The 27,216-nt window shown below is 43.6% G+C and overlaps 3 protein-coding genes across 3 annotated transcripts; all 3 read left to right on the top strand.

Annotated features, from left to right (window-relative positions):
* Positions 1 to 2,541: 2,541 nt before the first annotated feature.
* LOC310812160 (sialidase-3-like) lies at positions 2,542 to 4,053 on the top strand (the record flags this gene model as incomplete). The annotated part of the gene is made up of 2 exons (XM_083680579.1): positions 2,542 to 2,772; positions 3,073 to 4,053. The coding sequence occupies 2 exons, from the start codon at positions 2,542 to 2,544 to the stop codon at positions 4,051 to 4,053; spliced, it is 1,212 nt and encodes a 403-aa protein (XP_083536705.1).
* Positions 4,054 to 6,979: 2,926 nt separating this feature from the next.
* Positions 6,980 to 12,624, top strand: LOC310811645 (isocitrate dehydrogenase [NAD] subunit alpha, mitochondrial). Its single transcript, XM_083679876.1, has 11 exons — positions 6,980 to 7,077; positions 7,414 to 7,473; positions 7,679 to 7,762; positions 8,083 to 8,197; positions 8,586 to 8,773; positions 9,060 to 9,193; positions 9,711 to 9,813; positions 10,151 to 10,215; positions 10,311 to 10,395; positions 10,875 to 11,027; positions 12,141 to 12,624. Exons 1-11 carry the CDS (start codon positions 7,051 to 7,053, stop codon positions 12,222 to 12,224), a joined length of 1,098 nt encoding a protein of 365 aa, XP_083536002.1. The 5' UTR covers positions 6,980 to 7,050; the 3' UTR covers positions 12,225 to 12,624.
* A 275-nt stretch (positions 12,625 to 12,899) lies between these two features.
* On the top strand, positions 12,900 to 23,934 carry rab8b (RAB8B, member RAS oncogene family). The gene is made up of 8 exons (XM_083680250.1): positions 12,900 to 13,114; positions 19,614 to 19,674; positions 20,550 to 20,610; positions 21,769 to 21,846; positions 22,447 to 22,536; positions 22,748 to 22,813; positions 23,318 to 23,368; positions 23,751 to 23,934. The coding sequence occupies exons 1-8, from the start codon at positions 12,991 to 12,993 to the stop codon at positions 23,841 to 23,843; spliced, it is 624 nt and encodes a 207-aa protein (XP_083536376.1). The 5' UTR covers positions 12,900 to 12,990; the 3' UTR covers positions 23,844 to 23,934.
* The last annotated feature ends 3,282 nt before the right edge of the window (positions 23,935 to 27,216 follow it).

Here is a 27,216-nt window from a genome sequence, read left to right as displayed (position 1 = left end):
GTTACAGAGGAGTTGATGTGGTTGAGCGCGACCAAAGAGAAAAATAGATTCCTTTTTACGCATCATTGGAGAGGCGCGGGTACCGCGGAGTCGTCCCTGCTGAATTAATGTTGTCTCATCACTTGGTTGTTACAGGATGTTGCAGCCGAGACAGTTACACCCGGCCCAGACTACACGCGCAGCGTGCGCGACCGTTGCAAAACTAATTAAGGTTTGCGGCGTGTTGCAGGCTAATTTGGCAACTGTTTCTATTTGAGAGGGATCACGCCAAGCTCCTTTGGAAATCCTGCCTATCTCATGCATTCGTCTGTCATTTTGTTATTTTTGTTCCCCCAAAACATTCTTTATTAAGGATTCCTGACACAATAAAGTTCACAGTTTACAAAGCCCATGTTTTCCATAATCTAAATATGTGTCTTCTGTTCTTCATCATGAAGACACAGTCTTTAGCTCAACAGGACCACTACTATTTCTGTATATTGAGGTGCTGGGTTCAAGTCTCAGGTTTCTTGTCTTGTCCTCCACATCACAAATAAGATTATCTACAGTATGCCCGTAAATTGAGCCAGTTTGTCAATTGAGTAGTAAAATGTTGATACAATATGATGTGTAACACATTGATTGTTAATACAAACGTAGTGATCCTGGTCTATGTAAGCCTAACAAACTTGCATTTCAAGTGGTAAATCTCTGTTTGGAGTAGTGGTTAGGATGGTTGCCTGTAGAACAAATGATCAGTGTTCAAGCCCAAAGGGCTGAAACCCTATTGTAATTGCCATAGTTTTAACATGGAGTTCTACGGAAACCAACATATGACATTTTCGAACCACTGCTGCTCTTACACCTTTTAAACTATTCACACCAATCCAACTGTAAAATGTGCCAGAAATCCTGCATTAACAACCCTGATAAAAGCTCTCTGATATCTATTCAAGTTTTTAAACTATTACACTTTTTGTAACTCTAAAAACTCTCATCCAGTTAACATAGTGGAAAAGTTGGCTCCCTGCCATATTATATACATTATACAAACATGTTACACAAAGTCTTCAGTTGCTTAGGTCTGCTTCCAGCACTGAGAAATGCTTGTGGCTCCCAGGCAGTACACTAGGTAGCCTAGGAGCCACACACACCCAGGTGTCACAGGTTACACGCCCACAGCAAGTGGTAGATGCCCAGAGATGTCTTGGAAAGCAATTTCAGGCAGAAGGGCAGGGTCTTGGCAGGTGAACGCACAGACTGCCAATGCATCATAAGTAATGATTCATCATGGTTATTTAGGAGGAAAAGCTGCATATTGCACCTTTAATTTAACCAAATCAATTTGAATTATGACATTGGGAATATGCACTATGATTGATAAACTTTTGGACTTAATTTACTATTGACTGAGAGGGGGAAGTGTTAAACTGGACAGGCTTGTAATGTATACAATGAGTTGGGAAGGTTATATCAGAGTATCAGGGTCACGTAAAGTAATAAGTTAAACAATATATTGTTCGATAATAATAAGCCAAGTCACTGAAGAGTACCTAGATGCCAAAACATGTGGATAACAAATATAGGCACCAGACCACCTTAAAAAGAATGTTCTAGAAGGATACGGTGGACCAATCAAATGACTAGAAAGAATGGAAATCAGTTGAAGTATCAGTTATTATCTGAGAGTCCATAAACCTGCATAGCGTGTCATCTTGACAGAACCTGACCGTCATCTCTGTGCTAAATAGTCTATAGTTTGACTTGCCTGATATTTACCATTATTTTGTAGGAAGGTAAGACCAGCCTTTTCTTGTTATTAAAGCTATGCCTCTCATGACACTGTGTGGGTCTAAATGGGTATTAGTGAGGGGCACTCAAAGTATAATGGCTGTTACTTATCAAATGCTTGTAAGATGTTGTAACAGTGGAGGCTGATCCATTGAGGAAGAGGAGGATGGTTCTCCCTTTTAGTTCAATAAAATACAATTCAAATAAAAGCTTCTGTTCTCTCACAAGCCAAACAAATCGGCTCAGGGAGAAGTAGTCTCAATAGTGGTCCCAAATGGTTGAACATGGCAACTGCAGGCTGAATGGGAATACCCATTCAGTGGACGCACCCATTGGGTGATCCAATCAGGCCCGCGGGTGATTTGTGTATATATATTATTATAATAATTATTATTATTTCATTTTTTAAGGACATATCAGCTTTGAAATGGGAAGACACACACATACTGTACACACACACACACACACACACACACACACACACACACACACACACACACACACAAACAGATGCATGCAGACACACACATGTACACACAAATTCTGACACACCATAAAAGGGTCCCATGCAGGGTGCTACTCAACCTTCACTATCTCTATACAACAAACCATTATGTTCTCTCTTGAAACATGAGACACTTTCAGTCTGTGAGGTGCTGAAATGCATGTTTGACCACTACGGTTCAATTGAGGAAGAGGCGTCCGTGTCAGAAATAAAACTTCCTCACAGCCTCATTTTTTATTTCTGTCTATAGGAACCCCAAGTCAGCAATGGGCAATACACCATCGACGAGTAGGAATGACAAACTGAAAACACCTCTGAAAACACCTCTGTTCGAGCAGGAGCCAACTGGGGAAACATACAGGATCCCAGCCCTCTTATACTTAAAAGAGAGTCACACATTCCTCGCCTTTGCAGAAAAGCGCAGTTCTACCTCTGACAAGGATGCCAAAGTAATTGTTCTGAGGAGAGGGACACTTCAAAATGGATCTATTCAGCAGGTCAGCCTCTATTTGCTCTCAATTGGCCTTAGGGGACGCTGGTGGAGGTAGAAATCGGAGGACAGGCTCATTGTAATGCATGGAATGGAATGGAATAAGGAATGGTATCAAACAATGAAGAATGGGTGTTTGAAACCATTCCTCATTCCATTCCATGCATTACAATGAGCCCATCCTCTGATTTTCACCTCCACCATCCTCCACGGCACAAGACTATTGTTTTAACAGACCAGACATCTTCTGCTTACCCAAAATGTCCCATTATTCAATCCTACTTTCTTCCTTTTCTCTCTCTTTCAGTGGTCAGAATATCAGGAGCTTTCATCAGCACGTTTACCCGGCTACCGTACCATGAATCCCTGCCCGGTATATGAGAAGAATACCAAGACTCTATTCCTGTTCTTCATCTGCATTGAAGTCAATGCCATAGAATGCTGGCAGATTTTCACGGGTAAAAACAAGGCCCGTCTGTGTTACGTCACAAGCAGTGATGACGGCCAGAGCTGGGGCCCTTTAACCGACTTGACAGAGAGTGTGATTGGCGAAACTGTCAAGAAGTGGGCGACATTTGCTGTTGGGCCAGGCCATGGCGTTCAGATGAAGAATGGGAGGCTGATCATTCCTGCGTATGCCTACTATATCCCTCGTACATGCGCCACCATCCCCGTCCCATTCACTGTGACGCCATATGCCCTGGCGTTTTACAGTGATGACTCTGGCCAGACATGGCAAGTGGGAAAGATGCTTCAAATGAAGTCGATTGAATGCGAAATGGCAGAGGTCATCGACCACGAGGGCGGAAACCACCTCTACTGCAACGCTCGTAACACCGGTGGGTTTAGAGTGGAGGCTCTGAGTGGCAGCGGTGGAGATCATTTTGAGAAGGTCCAACTGGCCTCTAAGCTGGTCGAAACAGGCAAAGGTTGCCAAGGGAGTGTGATTGGCTTCCCTAATCCTGAATTTGTACCAAATGACCAAGAAGAGAGCGTGGGTGATCCTACATCAACTCTGCCCCCAGACACCCAAACCTGTCTGCTCTATTCTCACCCAACCAGCAAGAGTCACAGGAAAGACTTGGGGGTGTATGTGAACCGTTTCCCCCTAGACTTCTCTAGATGGGACAGTCCCTGGATCATCCACCAGGGACCCAGCGGCTACTCAGACCTGACGTACAGTGAGAACATGAATCAGTTTGGTTGCCTGATGGAGTGTGGTGAGAAGAGCGAGTATGAACAGATTGCCTTTGTGTCTTTTAATCTCAGCGATGTCATTGGTAAGTAAGACACCAGTTCTAACTCCACATAAGACCTGAACTCTAATCAGAATCAGTAGTAGGTCCAAACAAACATAATATACTCTGTATATTATTTTTAAGGGAAAAAAAAGAAGAAAAGAACGTGTTTTTTTTTAAAAAGTATTTTTTGTAAAAGGCTACTGACACCTGCAGCCTCATGTGACAAAGCTGTTATGTATTCAATGTTGAAGCAAATATACTGTATAATCTGTGTTGTTGGCTGTATAGACTGCAATGCATGCTGTAATGTAATGACAATCTTTATGAGTGGTCCATTGAAACTGCATACATTACTACCTCTATTAGTTCTCCTTTATTATTCTGTTCATTTAAAAAAAAAAAAATAATCATATTTAAATTACTCATATTTGCCAACAGGGCAGTGAAGAGAATGGAACTGATGGACCAGATCCCGCTTTATTTGAGTTTCCTGCTTCCTCCTCTTCCTTAACATGCCAAAATGCAAAGGCTCACTTGTACCTTCACTCCATTCCTGACTACAAACACTTTCAATCCTGAATACTCGTCTTTGCACCTTAAATCACTTAAAGCTTTTTTTTTTGTTATTGTATTATTTCATCAAATTCTGCTTGTGATAATGTATGTTATGCTTAAATATGGACATGTTGAACAATTGCCATAAAATAAATTGTTGGTTGAAAACACTTTGACAAGGTCCAAGGCTGCTTACTGATTAACACTGAGTTATAAAAATGTGTCAATGATTGCTGGTTGAATGACAATGGTTGCTTTGTCAACCCAGTCCCACACATACACAGACGCATCAGTGGCAACAGAGAAGACAGTCCTGAGATGATTTGACAGTCCTGGACAGTCCTGGGACAATTTGACAGTCCTGGACAATCCTGGGATGATTTGGATGCCATACATGAGTTGTGACCAGAGATGATGCAGTTTCACATTGAGGAACACGAATATATGTTGCCTGCAGTCTACGTCCGTGACTTGTGCTTGGCAGCGATGGACACAATGTTGCGTTCATTCCGTCTGGCTGCTAGCAACTACACACGGTAGATAGTGTTGAGAGGCACCTGACAAGATTTACATCATTTCTACAGTTCATGTAGCTGGTTTGATAGCTAGCTAGCCAACTAACCTACATTTTCGTAGTAGTAGTAGTAGTAGTAGTAGTAGTAGTTGTAGTTGTAGTATTGTGCGATATATATCATGGGCAGGATAAACTGTAACAATGGGAATTCCAAACCACCTGTTGTATATTATTATTATTATTATTATTATTATTATTATTATTATTATTATTATTATTATTATTATTATCTCAGTACTCAAAGAGACTACATTACATATAATGTACAGCAGATGACCCGGTGGATGAGTAGAGGCTGGAATTCTAGCATCTCTGATCTCCAAGAGACGTTGTTACAGAATTGCACAGTTCCATTGGAACCTACTGTAGATGTTACATAGAACAAGTCTTAGTATTGTATTAACAATAATGCATTCTCAAGCAAGCACCACTTTGAATCGTTTACATGCACAAGTGGCATAAAGCAGAAAGAGACACATATTCTTTAGCTGACACAGCAACGATTAGATTGAGGAAGAGGCGTCTGCGACCGAAGAGGCATAAAGCAGAAAGAGACGTCAACACATTTTTTTAGCTGACACATAAAAAAAAAAAAATCTAAAGCAGCTGTCCATGTCACATTCAATGAAATCATGACTAGGAGTGTTAGACACACTGATCTTCTCAAGTCCCTCAGATCAGATATGATGACCTGGCAGGAAGACATAAGAAATAAGTGTTTTTACTATTCCTTATTCCATTCCATGTATCACAATGAGCTTGTCCTCCGATTTCTACCTCCACCAGCACCCAGCTCATCTTATGACATCTTGGATTTGAATAACAATTAAAGGATGTCACAGCAATGTGGTTTCATGGCGGCCATGATCAACACAGCACTTACTGTATCATTAAATTATACATTATACACAGTTGATTCATCACGCTCATCACAGCGCACAGCACAGGTAGCAAGGAAAATAACTCACCACGTTTATCTTCTCCTGTGTCCCAAACCAGCAGCTTGGAGCTGAGACCGTCAATGATTTAAAAGCAATCTGGAAGTTAATTAAGCAATGGCAATGTCAATGTCTCCAAATGTGTTCCTTGGGGTCCCAAGCCGTGGGGCATTTCTGTTCTATTAAAGCACTTTCACACCTGCTTTAACTAATCAAGGGCTTGATGGGGTGGCCATGTTGGAAGTAAACACTATATTCTGCCATTCATCCATCATGCTCTTCAATGGTGTTGACCTCATGGCCCGTATGGGTATACATATTGACTGGTGATAGCAAGACAGGATGATGGCTAGGTAGTTGAAAGAAAGTGAGATAGTAGGACAGACGGATAAAAGATGGTAGGATAGCCAGATAGATGACAGACGGTTAGAGGATAGATAGATAGATAGATAGATAGATAGATAGATAGATAGAACAGTCGGCAGCTTAGCGCCACAGTTCACACCAATCCGGGAGAGAGGGCCACTGAAATTATGAAATAGGTATTGAACCTTATAGAGAATATGACTGTATAACATACTCCTGTATAAAACGTGTGTGTGTGTGTGTGTGTGTGTGTGTGTGTGTGTGTGTGTGTGTGTGTGTGAGAGAGAGAGAGAGAGAGAGAGAGAGAGAGATGGGGGACGAGAGAGTGTATTAGATACAGACAAGAGAGAGAGGAGGGAGTGAGAGAGAAGCAGGAGAGAGTGTGTTAGATACAGACAGTGAGCTAGTTTATCATATCACAGGTTTATAGGACACTGGTGTGTGACTAAAATACAATGAACAGTGCATTTTGTTTTCAGGCTTATTGCTACAATCTGGCAACCGAGGAGGAGCCGACGTGACGAGCGCTTCCCGCATGTGACGACACCCCTATCGAACTCCACGAGTGCTCAGCAGCAGAAAGCGGCTCAGGACCAAATTAACACACGAGCATGGCTGGGAACGCGTGGAGGTCAATGGTAAGTAAATGCTGTATGCCAAAGTGTAATATGCGAATGTCACCGGCATGGATCCGAGTCATATGAGTCTAATGTAAGCGTATGCGGTCGCATTACCCGGTGGATTCTCTCATGTTCTATGTATGGATACTCAATAAGGCCTTTACGGTGCGTGTCCTTCAGTTACAGTGGCAAGGTATGGCAACTGGGTTTGTCCTCATCGGTGTTTAACTTGAATTACATTTTTGGATCCATGTCTTTCCAAATCAAATAGATACACTTCAAATAGAAACTGTGATTGTAGCAGATTTGTCAGTGCGGTTTGAGTAACCTTTCTTTCTTCTAATTGTGTAATAGCTGTCCCAAGTGGCGGGGGTGGTAAAGAGACCGCTATGTTCAAGATCCTTTTCGAAGGGGGTAAGTTATCCTATAGTTAGTTGAATACAAATGTAATCACTCTTTCCAAATGACATGTCATATGTTTAAGTCGTGTATTTCACACATACGTTTTTGGAGGAGCTAGGCTCTTCCAAGGACTTTTCTTACAAGAGAAAAGGTCAAACCTAATACAGTTTAATCCCAATGCGGCGTAAACAGATAACGAGGTGTATGTGTTCTATAGATGCAGACTGTTACATTGATTCCTGGGGACGGGATTGGGCCAGAAATCTCCCAAGCTGTCATGAAGATTTTCGAGGCTGCTAAAGTAAGTGGTGAACATAAACTTGTCATTAACACTTTCTATGATCTGTCAACACGGATATCTCACAGGATCCACACACACACACACACACACACACACACACACACACACACACACACACACACACACACACACGTACACACACACACTCTCTCACTGCATACCTTGCAACCCATAGGCTTGTTACGACCTCGGTCAAATCCATATATCAAATACTTGGAGTTTGCACTTGTAGGACTGGCACGGGAAAACTAAATCAAGTGCAGCTCATGCATTTCAAGTATTTCACACATTAATTTGACACGTTCTTCCCTATCTCATAGGCTCCTATTCAGTGGGAGGAGAGGAATGTAACAGCTATAAAGGGACCCGGAGGAAAATGGATGATTCCCCTTGACGCCAAGGAATCCATGGACAAGAGCAAGATTGGCTTGAAAGGTAGCTGCACTCCAGGGGAGGCTGGTGGAGGTAGAAGTCAGAGGACGGGCTCATTGTAACGCATGGAACGGAATGAGGAATGGTATCAAACACCGTTCCATGCATTACAATGAGCCCGTCCTCCGATTCCTACCAGCCTCCCGTGCTGCATTCACATTACAATCCACCAGTATCTCCACACCTGTGAAGTGCAAACACTTGCCCTGTCCAGAAGCAACCCCCCCCCCCCAGTTATGTTGATCTGAAAGAATTAGAATGAGTGTCTAGGGTGGTAGAAGAGGGGCTAGGGGTAGTTTCTCGACAGGGTAGTTTCTAGACAGGGCCACTGCATGGCTGAGTGCTAGGGACCTAAATAGAACCAGGGTCTAACCCTCTGACCTCTGTGTAGGGCCCCTCAAGACGCCCATCGCTGCTGGTCACCCCTCCATGAACCTGCTGCTGAGGAAGACCTTTGACCTTTACGCCAATGTGCGCCCCTGTGTGTCCATTGAGGGGTACAAGACACCCTACACTGACGTCAACCTGGTCACGATCAGGGAGAACACAGAGGGAGAGTACAGCGGCATCGAACACACGGTGAGTCACTCAGAGTAGCGCTATTCAATTCAAACGACCAGGAACTTGCCAACCAGGAAGTTGTTTTAGTGACATCATTATGCGACAGACAGAGCAATCAATCATACAACACAGTACAGTAAAACATGGGACACAACAATGCTACCGGCTTTTGATAAACGGCTATTGAAGGCTGTGTGAGCCATTATGAATTAAACAAAGTTTGACAAATCACACATTGAGGGATTCCGGGGATGGATTAAGTGAAGTGGTATTCGTTTTAATGCTGGTGTCATTTTGGTTGCAGATTGTTGATGGAGTGGTCCAGAGTATTAAACTCATCACAGAGGACGCCAGTCGCCGTATCGCTGAGTACGCCTTTGAATACGCCAGGAACAACCAAAGAAACAGTGTCACAGCCGTTCACAAAGCTAACATCATGTAAGTCTGTTATTGGCTAGCTCAATTATCAAATATGATATACAGTACTAGTCAAAGGTTTGGACACACCTTCTCATTCAATGATTTTTCTTTATTTTTATTATTTTCTACATTGTAGATTAATATTGAAGACATCAAAACTATAAAGGAACACATTATGTAGTAAACAAAAAAGTGTTAAACAAACCAGAATATGTTTTATATTTTAGATTCTTCAAAGTAGTCACCTTTTGCTTTGATGACAGCTTTGCACACTCTTGGCAAGGTGTGTCCAAACTTTTGACTGGTACTGTATATATATATAGATAGATAGATAGATAGATAGATATGGATATAGATCCATGTCCAATATGTTGTCAGTGGTGATTAATTTTATTCAGGCTTAAACATGGACAAATTATGACAATGGTTGAACTGCAGTCAAAGATAAAGTGATATAATAGTAGATCCACTACTACTGTGTAGCAAAGTCATGTGAGAGTCTGTAACTCTACTCTTTTCACAATCATTTGACCAGGCGTATGTCTGACGGCCTTTTCCTGCGTAAATGCCGGGAGGTGGCGGAAAACTTCAAGGATATCAAATTCACAGAGATGTATCTGGACACAGTCTGTCTTAATGTAAGTGAACTCCCATTATTGACATTTAATATTTACATTTAAGTCATTCAGCAGATGCATTTATCCAAAGCAACTTGCAATAAGTACATTTGTCTAAGTAAGTAAATCAGTCATCGTACAGTAAGTAAAACTTTTGATTAGAACAAGTTCCACTGGCAGTCCTAGTGCTAGAGAAAGGAAGAAAATATACATATTATATATATATATATATAGCCTAAAGAGATGGGTCTTTAATCTATGGCGGAAGATAGGTAGTGACTCACTCATTTGAACTGAACATTGATTTAATGCATTTTATAATATAATCTCGTATCTAATGAGTTTGTATCGCCTGCAGATGGTGCAAGATCCTACTCAGTTTGATGTGCTTGTGATGCCCAACCTATATGGTGATATTCTCAGGTAAGTCTGTTTGATCAAATCGGTTGTAATTCATGTAAACTATTAAAAACATGAATAGTTTAGCTAACTCTTGACCTCATTGACCTCATTGGCAGTGATCTGTGTGCTGGACTTATTGGTGGTCTGGGAGTCACTCCTAGTGGGAACATCGGAGCCAATGGGGTGGCCATATTTGAATCGGTATGTCTTGTTCCTCTTTCTGGGCTGTACATGTTTTGTGTGACACTAAAGTAAACATGCGTTTAACTGACTCTAGTGTTAAATGCAAGGCTTCTGTGTAATAGTTTGCACCATTTTATTTCAAAAGTTATTGATTTTACTCTATACGGGTGCATTGTGCATCTCTAAGCTGCTCTGTTACCATAGTATACATAATAGTTGAAGAACAATGTGAACAGTACACATTACAATCACATTACATCTCACTCTCACTCTAACAGTAGAAACAATACAGTACTGGCCCATCTCAGTGAACTATGGACAGTCCTCAAACAGGTTCTGAATTTCAGTTATCTTCTTCCCTCCTGAAGTGTGTACTCGATCACTTAATCTTAATCCCTAACGGGATGTGGACAAGTGTACACTTCAGGAGAAGGGTAGTGGATTGGGATTCAGCCCTATTGACTGTTGGGAACTGAAGCTGTCCTTGTGGTGTGCAGGTTCACGGAACAGCCCCTGACATAGCAGGCCTGGACATGGCCAACCCTACCGCTCTGCTGCTGAGCGCTGTCATGATGCTTCGACACATGGGTCTCCATGGATACGGCAAGAAGATCGAGGCGGCCTGTTTTGACACTATCCGAGACAAGAAGGTTGGTATTTATATCCTCTATTCTATTATTTGGTACCGAACAGTGACACTTTTGATGTGATGTCTTTTGAAGTATTTGTCTGTGTTATCAAGATGACAGAATTAGTTTTGATTATTATTTTTGACAGGAGATTGGAATTGTTAAAGTATAGCCAAAGCCTCTTTCAAAGGAAGGCAGAAAACTTGAGAGGCCATATTGGCAACTCCTCTCTGGCGCACGTTTATAAAATACAGATTAAACTCTGTTTTTTAGACAGGTCACCAACAAGACATGACAAAAAACTAAATTCACACCAAAATGATACGGATAAGCAACTCTTCCTTTCGGTGTTTCATATCACTGAAGTGTCTAGGAACAATTTGTGCGGTCGTAAAAAGCCGCTGTCAGCTTCATATTTCATCCTCTCGACTCGTCCTGTCAAACAGCAGAGATGGATTTTCTATGTAGTCAACCAGCAGCTCGCTACACCAGCTAACAGTTAGGGTTTGTAATAAACATTGAGATACATTTTCTAAGTAACTGTAGCTACACTGTACATACCGACATGGAAACAAACATTGTTGCTAGCTGTTCCATTTGTTCTGTGTCGTGTGCATCCCTATATGCAGTACATTCCAGAAGCGCTGGAAGTGTTTCTAAACCCATATGTATTACATTTTTGTAAAATTGCCTCTCTGTCAAAGTGACATTATTGACAGACAGGTGGGGAAATGATGGTCATGTGGGTTAAAGCGTTTTTCAACGACAGACTTTGAAATCAGAATCAGAATCGGAATCAGAATTCTTTTATTTGGCCAAGTATATTTGCACATACAGGAAATTGACTTGGTGAGGTTGGTGCATGGACATAAAAAACAAATAGCGAGAATTGACAAGAAATTTACAAAATAGCAAAATATGAACAAAATAGCAATAACTAATTTACAAATGTACAAAAAAGAGCAGCAGAACAGTACATCTTGTAGGCTGTGCGAGAAAAAGGTGTCCTTCCGCAAAGTCTATGGGATTTTCAGTGGGATGAAAGAAAGTAGCAGCAGCATGCTTCTCAGTTTGAACTCCTTGCTTAAAATAAGTAAAACAACAACAATTTGATCCTTTTTCTTCCTCCCCTAGGTACTGACGAAGGATCTGGGAGGGAACTCAAAGTGCTCCGAGTTTACAGCCGAGATCTGCGGCAGAGTGCAAGATATGGACTGAAACTGCTGCGAGTTCACTCAACAGTACATGATGTATGAGTGCAATGGGGATCCAACTTGGATGCTACTGTAACCCCACAAGACTTTTAAACTTGAAAACCACCCAACAGTGTATATGTATGCACAAGTTTACTTACATTTCCAAAATGGAATGATATCATTTCAGGGGGGGGTTAACCTCCCAAAAGATACTTACATTCGTACCTCGAAAACACAAGTGCTCCATCTGTGTTGTCTGACAGTCCTGATATTTGCTATTTTTTTAATGGTGAATGTACACTGCTTAAATCCTTATATTTATTATGTTTACCTACAGGCTATGGATTGTTTTGGACCAATGTCTCATTCCGCTCTCTTCAATTTCAGAAATTCCATACATACATAAAAAAAGAAAAATAGATGACAAGAATTTATGCTTGGTGTCTCAGTTCTTACTAGAAGATCGCAAGAACAATAGCATATAGAGGGTATTCATTGCTTTGTCCCTTGAACGTGTCTAAGGTAGCGGCCCTTTTTAGATAAGAAAACCCCTCCTTCAATAGGTGGGCTATCGTGTTCTCTCTTCAATCTGGCAACCCCGGACGAAAGGAAGCGAAGCCCTGTTAGTCCTGCCTCTTCTGAGTGCACGTCATTCCAACCCACGCCTCCTCGTCTCCTCCTTTACTGTATCGTATGGTTACACTATATCGAAGAGGTGTAGATCGCCACCAACAAAGTGTCCTCGTCATTCTATCAGATTTTCAGGAAAGACAGAAGCGAGGGTGGAGATGGCGAAGACCTATGATTACCTTTTTAAACTGCTGCTGATTGGCGACAGCGGGGTCGGCAAGACCTGTCTGCTGTTTCGGTTCAGCGAAGACGCCTTCAACACTACCTTCATATCAACAATAGGTCTGTTCTCTGCTATTTCAGCCAGCTGTCCTCTTTTCTAAAATGGAGTGGTGTGTGTGTGTGTGTGTGTGTTAACTTACGTAAGGGTTGTGAACAATGCCATGCTGCAAAATGAACCCGTTACATGACATTTGTCTGCAGATGACAGCGCTTGTTGACGGCGAAATAATAACGGTCCTAGGCGGCAGAGGCCTAGGACCATCATCCGTCAATCTGCCTAGGAAATGGCTTTAGTAACACTGGCAGCGCTTGTCATTCATGCTTTATGTATGTGTCACGCCCTGTAACCACTAGGCTACAGTCGTTGTAAAATAGATTTCTATGTGGTTCATTGAAACCGCTTGAATAAACATGATGCTATGGGGTTGTGACAGGTCTATGTTGTGGCATGTTGAAATTCAACCTTTTGGCTGATGTGGAGTAGCTTTAATTGTGATACTATACCATAGAGGGACTAGAAGTCCCGTCAACAACATGAGATGATTGGCATCTATTCATTAAAGAAGTTCTGGTTTATTTGGTATATGCAGAGGTAAGTGAAAGCCTGTTAGGCCTGGGTCTCCCAGTACTAGTTAATGAGCTGACTGCTGGTGTGAGGTCATTTCTCTTAGTAGAATGGCAGGAAGGTGTTTGTGACTGTTTTAGTTCTGTTCATACCGACGCATCGTGGCTCTTGAATCAAAAACAACACCAAATGTTAGCTTCTTCACTGTTAGGTGAAGATTCAGGTTACAAACTTGCGAGAGAGATTTTGAGAGATTCATCCTAATTGTCCTTTATAGAGTCATCGTAATGAGCTTATAGAAAGTAACTTTCATACAGCAACAAAGAAACGGCAATCAGGATAGAATAAGCCAAAATCAACTGTGTCATAAAGTTTGCCGGCTTTGACTAAGCCACTTCAGGAGAGATTACATGTTTTTCCGTTCTAGTATTTGAATGACTGAATGAATTTCGCACCTGAAAAGTAGGCAAACTAGACTAGATGTTTCCACCACCCAGAAAGGTAAACCTTTTCCGACCATACCGCTCATTCAGGTCTGTCTGTGTTTCCTGTGCGTCAGAGGACAAGGTTGTCGGGTTGTTTCAGTTTGGTGCGTTGCTGCTCTTCTGTCTTCCTGTCTAAAACAGGAAGCGTGAAGTGTCTTTTTGCTCAACAGGATGACAGCCACGCTCAGGGAGCACAGAAGACTAGGCCACTGGGTGTTTGCTTAGCTCTATTCTATAACTACAGAATGGGCAGACAACCCTATTCAATACATAACCTACAAGCTCAACTCTGTTCTATAGTTACAGAGTAGGCCTACAACCCTATTCAATAGTTACAGAGTAGGCCTGCAACCCTATTCAATAGTTACAGAGTAGGCCTACAACCCAATTCTATAGTTACAGAGTAGGCCTACAACCCTATTCAATAGTTACAGAGTAGGCCTGCAACCCTATTCAATAGTTACAGAGTAGGCCCTACAACCCTATTCAATAGTTACAGAGTAGGCCTACAACCCTATTCAATAGTTACAGAGTAGGCCTGCAACCCAATTCACTAGTTACATAACCTAGACACTCAACCCTATTCACTAGTTACATAACCTAGACACTCAACCCTATTCTATAGTTACAGAGTAGGCTTACAACTCTATTCTATAGTTACAGAGTAGGCCCTACAACCCTATTAAATAGTTACATAGCCTAGACGTTCAACCCTACTCTATAGCCACAGAGTAGGCCTACAAGCGTATTCTATAGTTACAGAGTAGACCTACAACCCTATTCTATAGTTACAGAGTACGCCTACAACTCTATTCTATAGTTTCTGTCTGTGCCTAGACGCTCAACGCCATCCTATAACCACAGGCACAGCCGATGTAGCCGATGTGACCTTTGAGTCCTGCTGGGGCGGAGGAAACGTAGACAATACTGTTTTGTTGCCCCGAGCCAAGTAGGCCTACTGTACCATAGCTTGTTAGCCATTTTGGAAACCCCCTCCCCTCCCCTCCCCTCCCTTATTTGCAGTGCCACTAGCATTCAGCAGCACTGCTCCGCTGCTCAGTGTGGTTGGTGGGAACTGGGTGACTGTGAATGTACATGTGTGATGAGCTCTCATTAGCCCGGCCGTTCGACAACGACAATGGCCTCTGGTAACAGAAGCTGTACTGTCAGAAGTCGCCTTCGAGTCTCGTGACCATCAGCTGACCAGCTGTTGTATTCAGGGTGGGGTTGTGTGTGTGTGTGTGTGTGTGTGTGTGTGTGTGTGCGCGTGTGTGTGTGTGTACACATCCAGATTCTACATTCTTCCGTTCGTTGGGTAGCTACTAGCTAGTTCGTCCCATCCCTTCCTCTGTGTGAAAACTGAGAGAGAGGTCAGTGACCCCGGGAACTTCTCCACTGCAGGCTTCCCTAATCAGCACCACCACCAGCACCAGCCAGGCAGAGCCTCCCTCCCTCCCTCCAACCCAGGGAGCAGTTCCTCTTCCTGGACAGAAACTCCCCCCCCCCCCCCCGGGCAGCACGGAGGAAAAGAACCACTCATTCTGACTGACAGTAACCCCACACAGAGACAAGCCTTTTCTCAATTGTTTAGAACATGACTCCCTGCGACCTCACCTCAGTTCAGTGGATTTGTCCTCAAAAAGCATTGGAGGAGAATATCGAAGGGGAGGAGCCTCGATCTTCTCCTCCAATGCGTTTTCAGTAGGACGCGAGTGGAGGACGGAGGAGAGGACGTGAGGAGTCGTGTTGCTAATGAAGAGACTAGAGGCAGAAGAAGGGGTAAAAGTAGGGTCCATCTCAAAAGTCTAACAAGGCTTCCTTCCACTCTTCATTTACATTCATGGCATTTAGCAGACACCTTTATCCAAAGCGACGTACAACAATACATTTGTTTAAGTAAGTGAATCATCTATCCAACAGTCATCATAAGACAAAGTAATCAATGCTCACACCAGGGGCCATAGGCAGTCGTAATGCCAGTAGGCTATTTTATTTTATTTTATTTTATTTTTTTATATATTTTATTAGCAGGAGAGAACTTGTACAGGGGGGTAGCAGGGGAGAAGAGGTCTCTGGGTTATGGTTAGTATAGGGGGGGTAGTGAGGGTGAAGCGGTCTTTAGGAGGGACTGTTAAGATGTAGCTTGAAGAGATGGGTTTTCAATCTACTATCAATCTACTTTCAATTCATGGTCCTTCCACTACACTCATTTCACACGACAGGACAGCTGAAAGCACTTTGGGAGAAGAGTAGCTATGTACATCAGAGAAGGCTGGTGGAGGTAGAAATCGGAGGACGGGCTCATTGTAATGCACGGAATGGAATGAGGAATGGTATCAAACACATTACAATGAGCCCGTCCTCTGATTTCTTCCGCCACCAGCCTCTCCCCTGCTTTCGCCGGTCCAGTCCTCCCAGTCTAGACGAAGGGAAAGTCAACGTGGAGAAGAAAGAAAGGACACCGCTTTAGACTATTGACAGTGAAAGCCACCCGCCTAGCCTGCCTGAATGCTCCAGTCAGCGCCTTGAAAAGGACGGAAACTGAATCACAGCCATCAGAATTCACCCACTGAGCAGTTGTTTCGAAATAGTCCATTTTCCCATTGTTGTTTTCTCTCTGTCATTCCGGGGAAAGACAGTCTAGTTAATCTTAGTCGGTTTACCACAGTTTGAGTTGGTTCTGTTTTTATACTTTTCCTCCTCTCTTCTAAACAGGGTTGAGGATGGAAAAAAAAGGAGGATGACCAAGGCACTCTTCATGAATTTAAAATGCCTTTATTTATTCTGGCATGTTTAATACAACAAACACTATAAAACACTATACAAACACTATAAAAACGTGTTTAGGCATGGCCTTTGTCAAGGAGTATGATGGTGAACTTCGTTGTGATCTAGGGAGAGGTTCATATTGTCTGAAGAGCACCAGTTTGGAAGGAAAACAGCTAGCTACAATAGGTTTATATTGTCTGAGGAGGACAGGTTAGAAAGGAAACAGCTAGCTACCGTATCCTTGAGTTCTAGGAATATAGTGTTTTTCCTGTGGGGGCAGGAAGGGGGGGGGGGGCATGTTCGTTTGTGAGGAGTGTGTCTGTAGAAAGCCGTAGTAAAGGCCTGTTACTACAGCCTTTAGGAGTATGGCCTAGTGTCAACATGAACCCTACTTAGATGATTCCATTAATCGATGAGTCAACCGGCGACATTTAAACCGATTTTAAAATCGATTAATCGGAAAAAAAGACCACTTTTCCACAAAAAAAGGCACAACTGAAGCAAAGCCACTTGTCTGTGAGGTTGTGGCTGGAATTTATCTCATTTTATTCACATACGAGTGAGTCTCCTTGCATCTCCAGCCTGTTAGAGGTCCCTGATATCGAAGAAGGGTTCCTCTAAACCAAGGGGAGGCTGGTGGAGGCAGAAATCGGAGGACAGCCTCATTGTAATGCGTGGAATGACTGGAATGAGAAACGGTATCAAACAATCATGACAATGAGCCCGTCCACCCGAGTTCTACCTCCACTGCTCTGAATGTTGACCTAGCTTCGGAGGCTAATATTTAGATAGCTCCTGTTTAGTCTCCTCTTGTACTGTATGTGGGCCTGGCCTGTGTTGACAGTTAGCTATGCTGCTCTTCAGACCTGCTGTCGTGTCGCCGGCCGACCACCACCACATCCTCTTTGCCGCCAGTGTCTGCCCTCATGAGCTAGCCCCACGCGGCTAGCTCATTACGGTTTAATATGAAACACTTGTCCCAGCCTCGGACTGATAATTGACGCAGGTTACCGACGGTTACCGACGCAGGTTACCGACGGTGCTCTTCTCTCATTACCTAGCGATGACGCACCCTGCCACTCAACAGGCCTCTTCTGAGCGGCGCTCCTCTGGTTACAGGGAGAGACGCGAGGCTATCACGCCTGTTATTTGCGGATGATTAATGCGCTCAATCACGAACCTCTGCACTTTTGAATTATTCCTAAGGGGGAATTCAGATTTCATTATGCTGCTTCTTGGGGCATACAGTAGTCTCTCTCTCTCTCTCTCTCTCTCTCTCTCTCTCTCTCTCTCTCTCTCTCTCTCTCTCTCTCTCTGCCCACCCACCCCCACCCACCCACCTCCTTTCTCTTTTACTCTCTGTTCTCTCTGTTCTCTCTGCTGTTTCTCTCTCTTTCTCTCTCTCTCTCTCTCTCTCTCTCAAATTCTAATTCAAAGTTGCTTTATGAAGTATGTATTGCCAAAGCATATAAAACAGTTACAATACAAGACATAACAATGGAAAGAAGAAGGAAAACATGAATAGGAGTGTGTGTTGTCTTGGACAGTGGAGGGTCCGCGTCGCTGCGTCGTTCAGCTCCCACACCCAAACCCCCCCCACCGTGGAGTGAGTGTCAGCATGTTATGTGTCGTCAAGTGGTTGTGTGTTCAGAATTATATCTATATTTTTTTCTCTCTCTGTCTACAATGGTCCTCTGTGGCTCAGTTGGTAGAGCATGGCGCTAACAACGCTTAGGTTGCTGGGACCATATATACTGAAATGTACGCGCTCACTGCAATGTAAGTCGCTTTGGATAAAAGCGTCAGCTAAATGGCATATATTATATTATTACAGTTATTATTAACTGTGTTGTTACACATTTCTCATGGTGTGGCAGGAGGTAACATATTTTGCAGCTAATGTGGAACACTAACTTTTTTCACCTAACAAGTAGGGCAGTTTTTTGTTTGGAGGTAGGTCTTTCTCTCTCTCTCTCTCTCTCTCTCTCTCTCTCTCTCTCTCTCTCTCTCTCTCTCTCTCTCTCTCTCTCTCTCTCCCTCTCTCTCTCTCACCATCACTGGGGTAGTCAAGGGAGAGTGTGTTCTATAAGACAGACAGTTTTCTTCAGCTGCCAGGGGTCTGTGTGTGTCAGAGGGGTGAGGGGGTAGACGTATAGGACTTATACTGTAGCTGTTATTCAGCAGAACTTGACTGGATTTAAGCTTTCAGATGTTATGGCCTTCCCCATATAAATGAGGTTATACACAAATTATCCGAGGGTTTCACACTATTAATTGTGTGGGTGTGGGTGTGGGTGTGTGCGTCTGTGTGTGTGCGCACGTGTGTGTGTGTGTGTGCGTGTGTGTGTGTGTGTGTGTGTGTGTGTGTGCGCACGTGTGTGTGTGTGTGTGTGTGTGTACATCGTGTGCCTGTGTGTCTGAGATCCTGTGGGCTATCCTGCTCTAGTATCCCCTTCCTTTGAATGACTCATATCTCTACATGACCGGCAGAGATAAGAATGTTTTTTTCCAACATGGCTGCAATTCATGACTCTACTCTGAGATTCGGTTTGTGGCTGGAAGACTTTGGTCCCCAGTTCAATCAATGTCATGTCCAGAAAGACTGAATATCATTTGGAGACCCTCAGAAGTCCTGCTGTATGACCAATAAATGTCTGTCTCGGAGTATCCAATCGAAGCACATTCCTCTTGAGTACGTCTGCGTTTTAATGACGTTTTTCCCTCTTTTCCCTGATTTCAGGTATCGACTTCAAAATCAGGACAATAGAGTTGGATGGGAAGAAGATTAAGCTCCAGATCTGGTGAGTCAAGGAGCCGGGTTCGTTCACAACAGGGGAGGCTGGCGGAGGTAGAAATCGGAGGACCGGCTCGTTGTAATGCATGGGACGGAATGTGGTGAAGCAGGGGAGGCTCCACCGGTCTCTCCTGCCTCACAACCGTTAACGGTGACTGTGATGCTCATGGGCCGTTATCAGAGGGTGCCAAGTGCTTTGATTGAGTGGCTGAGTGATAGCAGTCAAGACTCAGAGATAGTTTGGAGTGTGTGTGTCTGTGTGTGTGTGTGTGTGTGTGTGTGTGTGTGTGTGTGTCTGTGTGTGAGCGTGTTTGTGTGTGTGCATGTGCACGTGTGTGAGAGCATGTGTGTTTTCTGTCGAGTTTGGCCTACTTGTTGCCTATTTGAAATATTAGTCAGATTTAGAGATAGTTTAGAGAGCCACTATTGTGTGTGTGTGTGTGTGTGTGTGTGTGTGTGTGTGTGTGTGTGTGTATGAGCGTGCGTGTGTGTCTGTGTCTGTCTGTCTGTGTGTGTGTGTGTGTGTGTGTGTGTGTGTGTGTGTGTGTGTATGAGCGTGCGTGTGCGTGTGCGTGTGTGTGTGTGTGTGTGTGTGTGTGTGTGTGTATGAGCGTGGGTGTGTGTGTGTGTGTGTGTGTGTGTGTGTGTGTGTGTGTGTGTGTGAGCATGTGTGGTAGCTTGGCCATGTACGTTTGGCCTACTTGTGGCCTATCCAGGGCACCCACCCCCACCTCCACATGTCATCCCATTGTAACTGTTCAGTGTGAGACACACCCACTTTTACTTACAGGACTCTCTCCCTTCTCTCTCACTCTCTCTCTCTTTCTCTCTTTCTCTCCCCCCCCTCACTCTCCCCCCCCCCCCCCTCTCTCTCCCCCACAGGGACACTGCTGGCCAGGAGAGGTTCAGAACCATCACCACAGCCTATTACAGAGGAGCCATGGTAAGACCCTGCCCTCTCCTCTTCACTCATTGGTCCAGCTGGTGTCAGTCACGTCTTATCAATATCATTCCAACTAGTCTAGCTGATTGTACTGTACACTAACCCCTTTTGAACCCCGTTTTGGATCATACCATTAAATGTGCTGTCCCTGAACATTTAGAGTGCGTTCAGTGGCCATACCCTGGCAGGACTCTACCACAGAGACAGACGGGGGGGGGGGATTTGTTTAGAGAGCCAACACCTCTGTTTCTTTTACTCTCATTATGTTATCTTGGTGTCATGAGCTCCCAGCCTCTGGGCAGAAACACACAGGGGAATAACACACACACACACACACACACACACACACACACACACACAGACACACATCAGCTGTAGCAGTGGAGGCTGGTGGAGGTAGAAACCGGAGGATGGGGGCTCATTGTAACGCACGGAACGGAATGAGGAACGGTATCATCGGTGTGTCCGATGTCTACCTCCGCCAGCCTCCCCTGACCTGTCGTCATTCTACCCTTTGTGCCTTGTGTTTTTTCCTGAGGTATTTAAGTGATGTTTTATGTTGTAGTATCGTAAAGCATGGTAAATTATACTTAATGAGCTGCTTGTATATCAGTAACACATGCTGTTGAGTCATGGTGAAATTTCCCACATAACTACAGTAACTATGTGTCTTGGGGCCAATAAAGTGGTGTTTATGTGTGTGTGTGTGTGTGTGTGTGTGTGTGTGTGTGTGTGTGTGTGTGTGTGTGTGTGTGTGTGTGTGTGTGTATTGTTTCTTCTGGGCCTGTGTGGTCACACCCTCGCTGTACTACAATACTTGACCCGTTCTCCTCCCCATCCCAGCTGTACGCTCTCAATGACTTCACACTGTAGTCTGTTCTGCATCCCAGCTCCCACAAACAGTCGCCACAAAATGGTCAAGTTCTTACTGGTACTCATTTTTGGGGTTTTGAAGCCACTTATTAGAGAGCACTACATTTAAGCACTACATTATAAGCACTATAAGCACTACATTTACAAATGTTTGGCGATTTTTCTACCTCTGCCAGTCTCTCCTGGCACACATCAACACTAAGTCATGATTTGAATGCCGCTAGGTTGGGCTTTTCCTGTTGGTGTCACTTCCTCTTTTGTCACTTCCTGTCCTTTGTCCTGCAGGGCATAATGCTGGTGTATGACATCACCAACGAGAAATCCTTTGAAAACATCAAGAACTGGATCCGGAACATTGAGGAGGTGAGATGTGTTCGTGATTTAATGCTCTTACTAGTGTGGAGCACTCACAAAAGGATGCATCAGTACACACACGCACACATTCATGCACACACACAGACACACACACACACACACACACACACACAGACACGCACATGCACACACACATATACACACACACACACACACACACACACAGACACCCATACACACACACACACACACACACACCCATACACACACACAGACCTGCACATGCATGGACACGCACACACATGCACACACACATATACACACACACACACACACCCACACACACACACACACACACACAGTGCATTTTGCCTACTTTGCTGCCACCATCTGGCGACTATGGCTGATTGTATAACTTGGTATAAAATGGACTGATGAATGTAGTTGACAGTCATGTACACAGGAAATTAAACTGTCTCTCTCTCTCTCTCTCTCTCTCTCATTTATAAATACATGAGTCATGCACAAACAAGTTAGAACTCATTGTTCTACAATAACAGATGACGGTCTCTCTCTCTTTCTCTCTTTCTCTCTCTCTCTCTCTCTCTCTCTCTCTCTCTCTCTCTCTCTCTCTCTCTCTCTCCATAGCACGCGTCCTCTGATGTGGAGAGGATGATCCTGGGGAACAAGTGTGACATGAATGACAAGAGACAGGTGTCTAAAGAGAGAGGAGAGAAGGTATGGAGGAGTCTCTGGAACTCACGTTCGGAACGTAGGCTATGTTGAACAAGTCCACTTGTTTTATTCCAATTTTGGTGTTATTGTTCATGATAAGGAAAAGTAAGTTCATGATGAATGAATTTTGAACGATTTTTTGAGTGTATCCAACGAGGAATAGCTTTTTTTTTTATTTATTTTTTTAATAATTGTACAACATGTTTTAACACAGTTGGCGATCGATTATGGGATCAAGTTCTTAGAAACCAGCGCGAAATCCAGCATTAATGTGGAAGAGGTGAGTTGTTCTCGACAATCAAACAGAACATATCTCAGCCCAGGTATTCTGACATTGACCTGTCCATGTCCACATCCCTCTGCAGTATTAATACAGGCCTTTTCACACTGCGTTTAGCCAAAGACAGCTTTTAGCCTGGGGCTAAGAAACTATTCACCCTTGCACATTCTAAAGTTGGCTACCACTGACTTTAGCCCAGGGGCTATCTGGCCCTGCTCTGGAGCAGGTTTAGCACCAACTTTTCTGTTAGCCCCAGAAATCACCCAAAACACGGTGCTAAAATAGTCTGTGTGAACAGGCTATTGACTTCAATGGAATGCTATCATCCAATAACACTTAGCCCAGGGTTAACAAATGCATGTGTGAGTTATTGAGGGTAAGCTAGCCCTGGGCCAGTCTTAACCCTAGGCTAAGAAAATGTCATGTGAAAAGCCTTTATGTCCGTTTGACCTGTCCTTCGCCAGTCTCTCGAGAGGTTCATCACATGACTGTTTCTCTCAACAGTCCTTCTTCACTCTGGGCAGAGACATCATGACGAGACTCAACAGAAAAATGGTGAGTTCACATCGTGAACATGACATTTAATCAATGAAATGTGAACCTTTCTACTTTGCCCTCGTTATCTTTGACAAAACTCATAAGCACGGTTCCTACGAGCCAAAAACACCTGTCTGATGATTACTGCCATGAAATAGGGAAACTATGTATACAGATTGTTGTCCATTTCTAAATGGTGAAACCAATATGTACACAAATCCCCCTCAAATAAAATCTGAGAATCTATACTTTAACCTCATAGCAATTGTTTGATTTCAAATCCAAACGTTTGGATTATAGAGCCAAAAGATAAAAAAAAAAAGACTTCACTGTCCCAATAATTGACGGAGTGCACTGTACTGTATTAATGTCCCTTTTCCTGCCCTTCTCTGTATGTCAGAATGACCAGAACCCCTCAGGAGGAGGCGGGCCTGTCAGGATCACAGAGAACCGATCCAAGAAGAGCAGCTTCTTCAGGTGTTCGCTGCTGTAGAAGGATCCACTCTGCTGGGGATGGATCCCCTCCATGGACTGGTACAGCCTCGCCTCCCCACCCCAGGAGCCCAGCCTCCTCTACCCCAGCCTCCTCTACCTGACCCCCCCCCCCTCCCCGCCATCCCCCCAAGAGCCTGCAGTACACACCCTCTCTGAGCCTTGTCCCTCTGTCTCCCCCCCCCCCTCCCCACACACACACACACATGGCCCAGGCTGGTCACTCTGTCTACTGGCCTGCTATTGGCTACTGCCAATAAGAAGATGGTTGTTCCCATGGCCACCAGAGGACACCAGAGTCATCACCATCACCATCCCATCTCAGAAATAGACAGAATGAAAAGAAGGAATGCCCTCAACTGTTGTCTTAACGGCTATCCACCCAGCCATAATATGTTGCCCCCACCCCTCCACCAGACTCCCCCATGCCCCCCCCACCAGACTCCCCCCATGCCCACCCCTACCAGACTCTCCCATGCCCCCCCTACCAGACTCTCCCATGTCCCCCCCACCAGACTCCCCCATGCCCTACCCCACCAGACTCCCCCATGCCCCCCCCCACCAGACTCCTCCATGCCCCCCCCACCAGACTCCCCCATGCCCTACCCCACCAGACTCCCCCATGCCCCCCCCACCAGACTCCTCCATGCCCCCCCCCACCAGACTCCTCCATGCCCCCCCCCACTAGAATCCCCCATATTCCCCCCCCCACACACACACACGCACACACACCAGACTCCCCCATGCCCCCTCACCAGCTGTGACTGACTGACTGACTGTTGACCCCCCCAGCTCTGCCTTTTCTATTAGCTCTTGGAACACTCTTCTTTGTTTGCTTTTTTTACGTAGCTCTTAACTGACTAAACTTTTTGCACAGTTAACATTCTTTCTTTTGTTGAGTGTCTTTCCGCCTCCATCTTTGAGCGAAGGGACTGACCCCCCCTTTAGGATGGGAAGAGTTGTTTTGTGCGCTGTTTTGACACTTTCGTTTTGACACTTTTGTTTTATTTTCGACCAAAGCTGATGGCATCATTTTGGTGTTTCAGACATGTTGGGGTGAAGTAGGTCTATCTGCCATACATTTTTTTGTGTTTTGGTTCCTATCAACTTTGTTATGTGGTAGCACTGAAGGATTTAGAGGTAAAGCGTTGGATGTTTCAATGATTGTTCAAACCTTAGCTTCTGTTAAAGATGTTAACTGTTAGAGTCAGATGATGGTGTTAAACCTACAGTTACACCCAGAAACATTTACTGTATATGACAATACAACGAGGGTTAGAGCATAGAGTTATAGAACACACTCCCATTCAAATCAGCGGTCCCTGATGGGTGGCCGGCGGCCATTTTGTAGCGAAATGGCCTTGGTCTGAGGAGATATGTATGTTCTATGAATTCTCATTTTATGGGATAGTTACTGTAGCTCATTGCTTGCACTTTGACTGAAAATACTTTCTCAGAAGTGGCTCTATGGAACACGATAAAGGATGTTTGTGTGTTTTTCCTTTTCCTACTGATCTCAAGTCATTCTCTGAATTCATTTTTTGTAGCGTTTGAAGAAAAACAAGGTATCATTTCGATTTAAGACTTCCATTTTAGGAACAGCGTGTTTTCTATTTTCCGCAGCGAACGTCTTCACTGCACTTTGTGTTAGAACAGGAGCTGTATGACACTGTAGAATAGAGGTGTGATTTTTCTTCTCTCTATAATGTGCAATACTATGTAGCAAGTCACAGTCTTTCCAGACCACCGCAGCTGCTGTGCTGCAGACTAATTGGACTCTGACCCCATTTCAATCATTTCAGACCAGTTTTGAGAATAACGCAAAAATAGGATTCTTTTAGGCGAGCAAAAAGGTATGTTCAGGTTGAAATGCAGTTGATATAGTCTCGGGTTTCATACTGTCGAGTAGACGTTGTTTTATTGAGGACATTATCCAAACATTTATTAACGCTACACAAGAAAGAATCATGTTTTGGCCGTCATTCTGGAAACCCACTATCTGCAAATGATTGAATTCGGGCTACCACCCTGAAGCCACTGACCAAAGCTTTTGTCTACCTGTGACTTGGGAGTTTTAGAAGGGATATCTTAAACTGCTTTAAGTGTCTTTTTAAAGCTTTGAATGTTTGTGTTTTGTGTTTGAAGTTTGAGACTTTCTTGCATTCCATTCACTAACGATGGCCTTTGCCCTCCGTTTCCTGCACTGTGTTGAGTTGACAGGCCTTCCTTAAACTAAACTCCAACCGTAGTAGCAAATACTCATACAAGTGCTTAGTGAAACAGCAGAAAGCTAACAAAAAAAACAAACCTCTGTTTTAGTATGTTCATGCAGGTTTTGTTATGATTAATTACGGTATTATATTTTTGTATTGTATCCTCTAAACATTGGACTCACACATTACTATGAAAGTGCTTGTGAAAACCATAGGAAAACCACTTATCAATGCATGCTTCTATTGGCTCTTAGATTGCGAAAAATATGTTGATATTACACATTTTTTTATAGTTCATATTAATATGATTATATATGGTCGCTGTTTTGTTAAATCTTGTTCTTCTATTCTTTTTACAAATGTTTGTGTTAAACAATTGTGTATTGTTTACAAAACCACTGCAGCAGTATTAGTCTCTTTTTCCAGCTGCACTTTATTGTGTGTGTCTGTGAGTATGTGTGCGCGTGTGCGTGTGTGTGTGTGTGTGTGCGTTTGTGTGCGCGTGCGCGCTCGTTTGTCTGTGCGCATGTTTCTACAAGGTGCTTTTTATTAACAGATTGTGTATGCCAGTTGTCAATGATTGTGTACTGAAGGTGAATTCATGTCTGTATCACTCCTTGATTCAAGATTGTAAGGACTGAAGAAATCACTAATTTCATTTTCAACACACAAGTATTGTGTATAAAAGGCCATGATTGTAATTATGACATGTTTGAAATGTATTCAAGTGTTCAAGACCAGAATATGACAGACAATTTTTACATTAAATCAGCGGGCCGTCCTATTGGGTAAAATAACCAGATTTCAACTCCTTTTCAGATGATCACATTTGTTTTATTCGAAGGATATGTGATTGCTTGAGTTACATGTAGTCTGATAGCTGTCCTAGTCATGATCAATTATCAATCAATTATCAAACATTGATACTCATAGGACCATCATGTAGCATGTAAACTATGGTTGGAGATACATGTCCATACACACCCAGTACAGATGGGCTTCTATCAAAGTGTAACAATGAAAGCATTCCACTGCTTTTGGCTTTTTTTTTTCAGTTTTCTACCCAGCTCTTAAAGACATGTTCAGTTCAGCTTCTCTCCCGTCAGCGTACTTTGTTGAGCAACTTGTTAACTTTGTCTTCCGCAAGCATTTTGTCTGCTC

This window comes from Argentina silus (assembly GCF_951799395.1).
Source record: "Argentina silus genome assembly, chromosome: 11".
Taxonomy (NCBI): Eukaryota; Metazoa; Chordata; class Actinopteri; order Argentiniformes; family Argentinidae; genus Argentina; species Argentina silus.
This window is presented reverse-complemented; position numbering and strand designations above follow the sequence as displayed.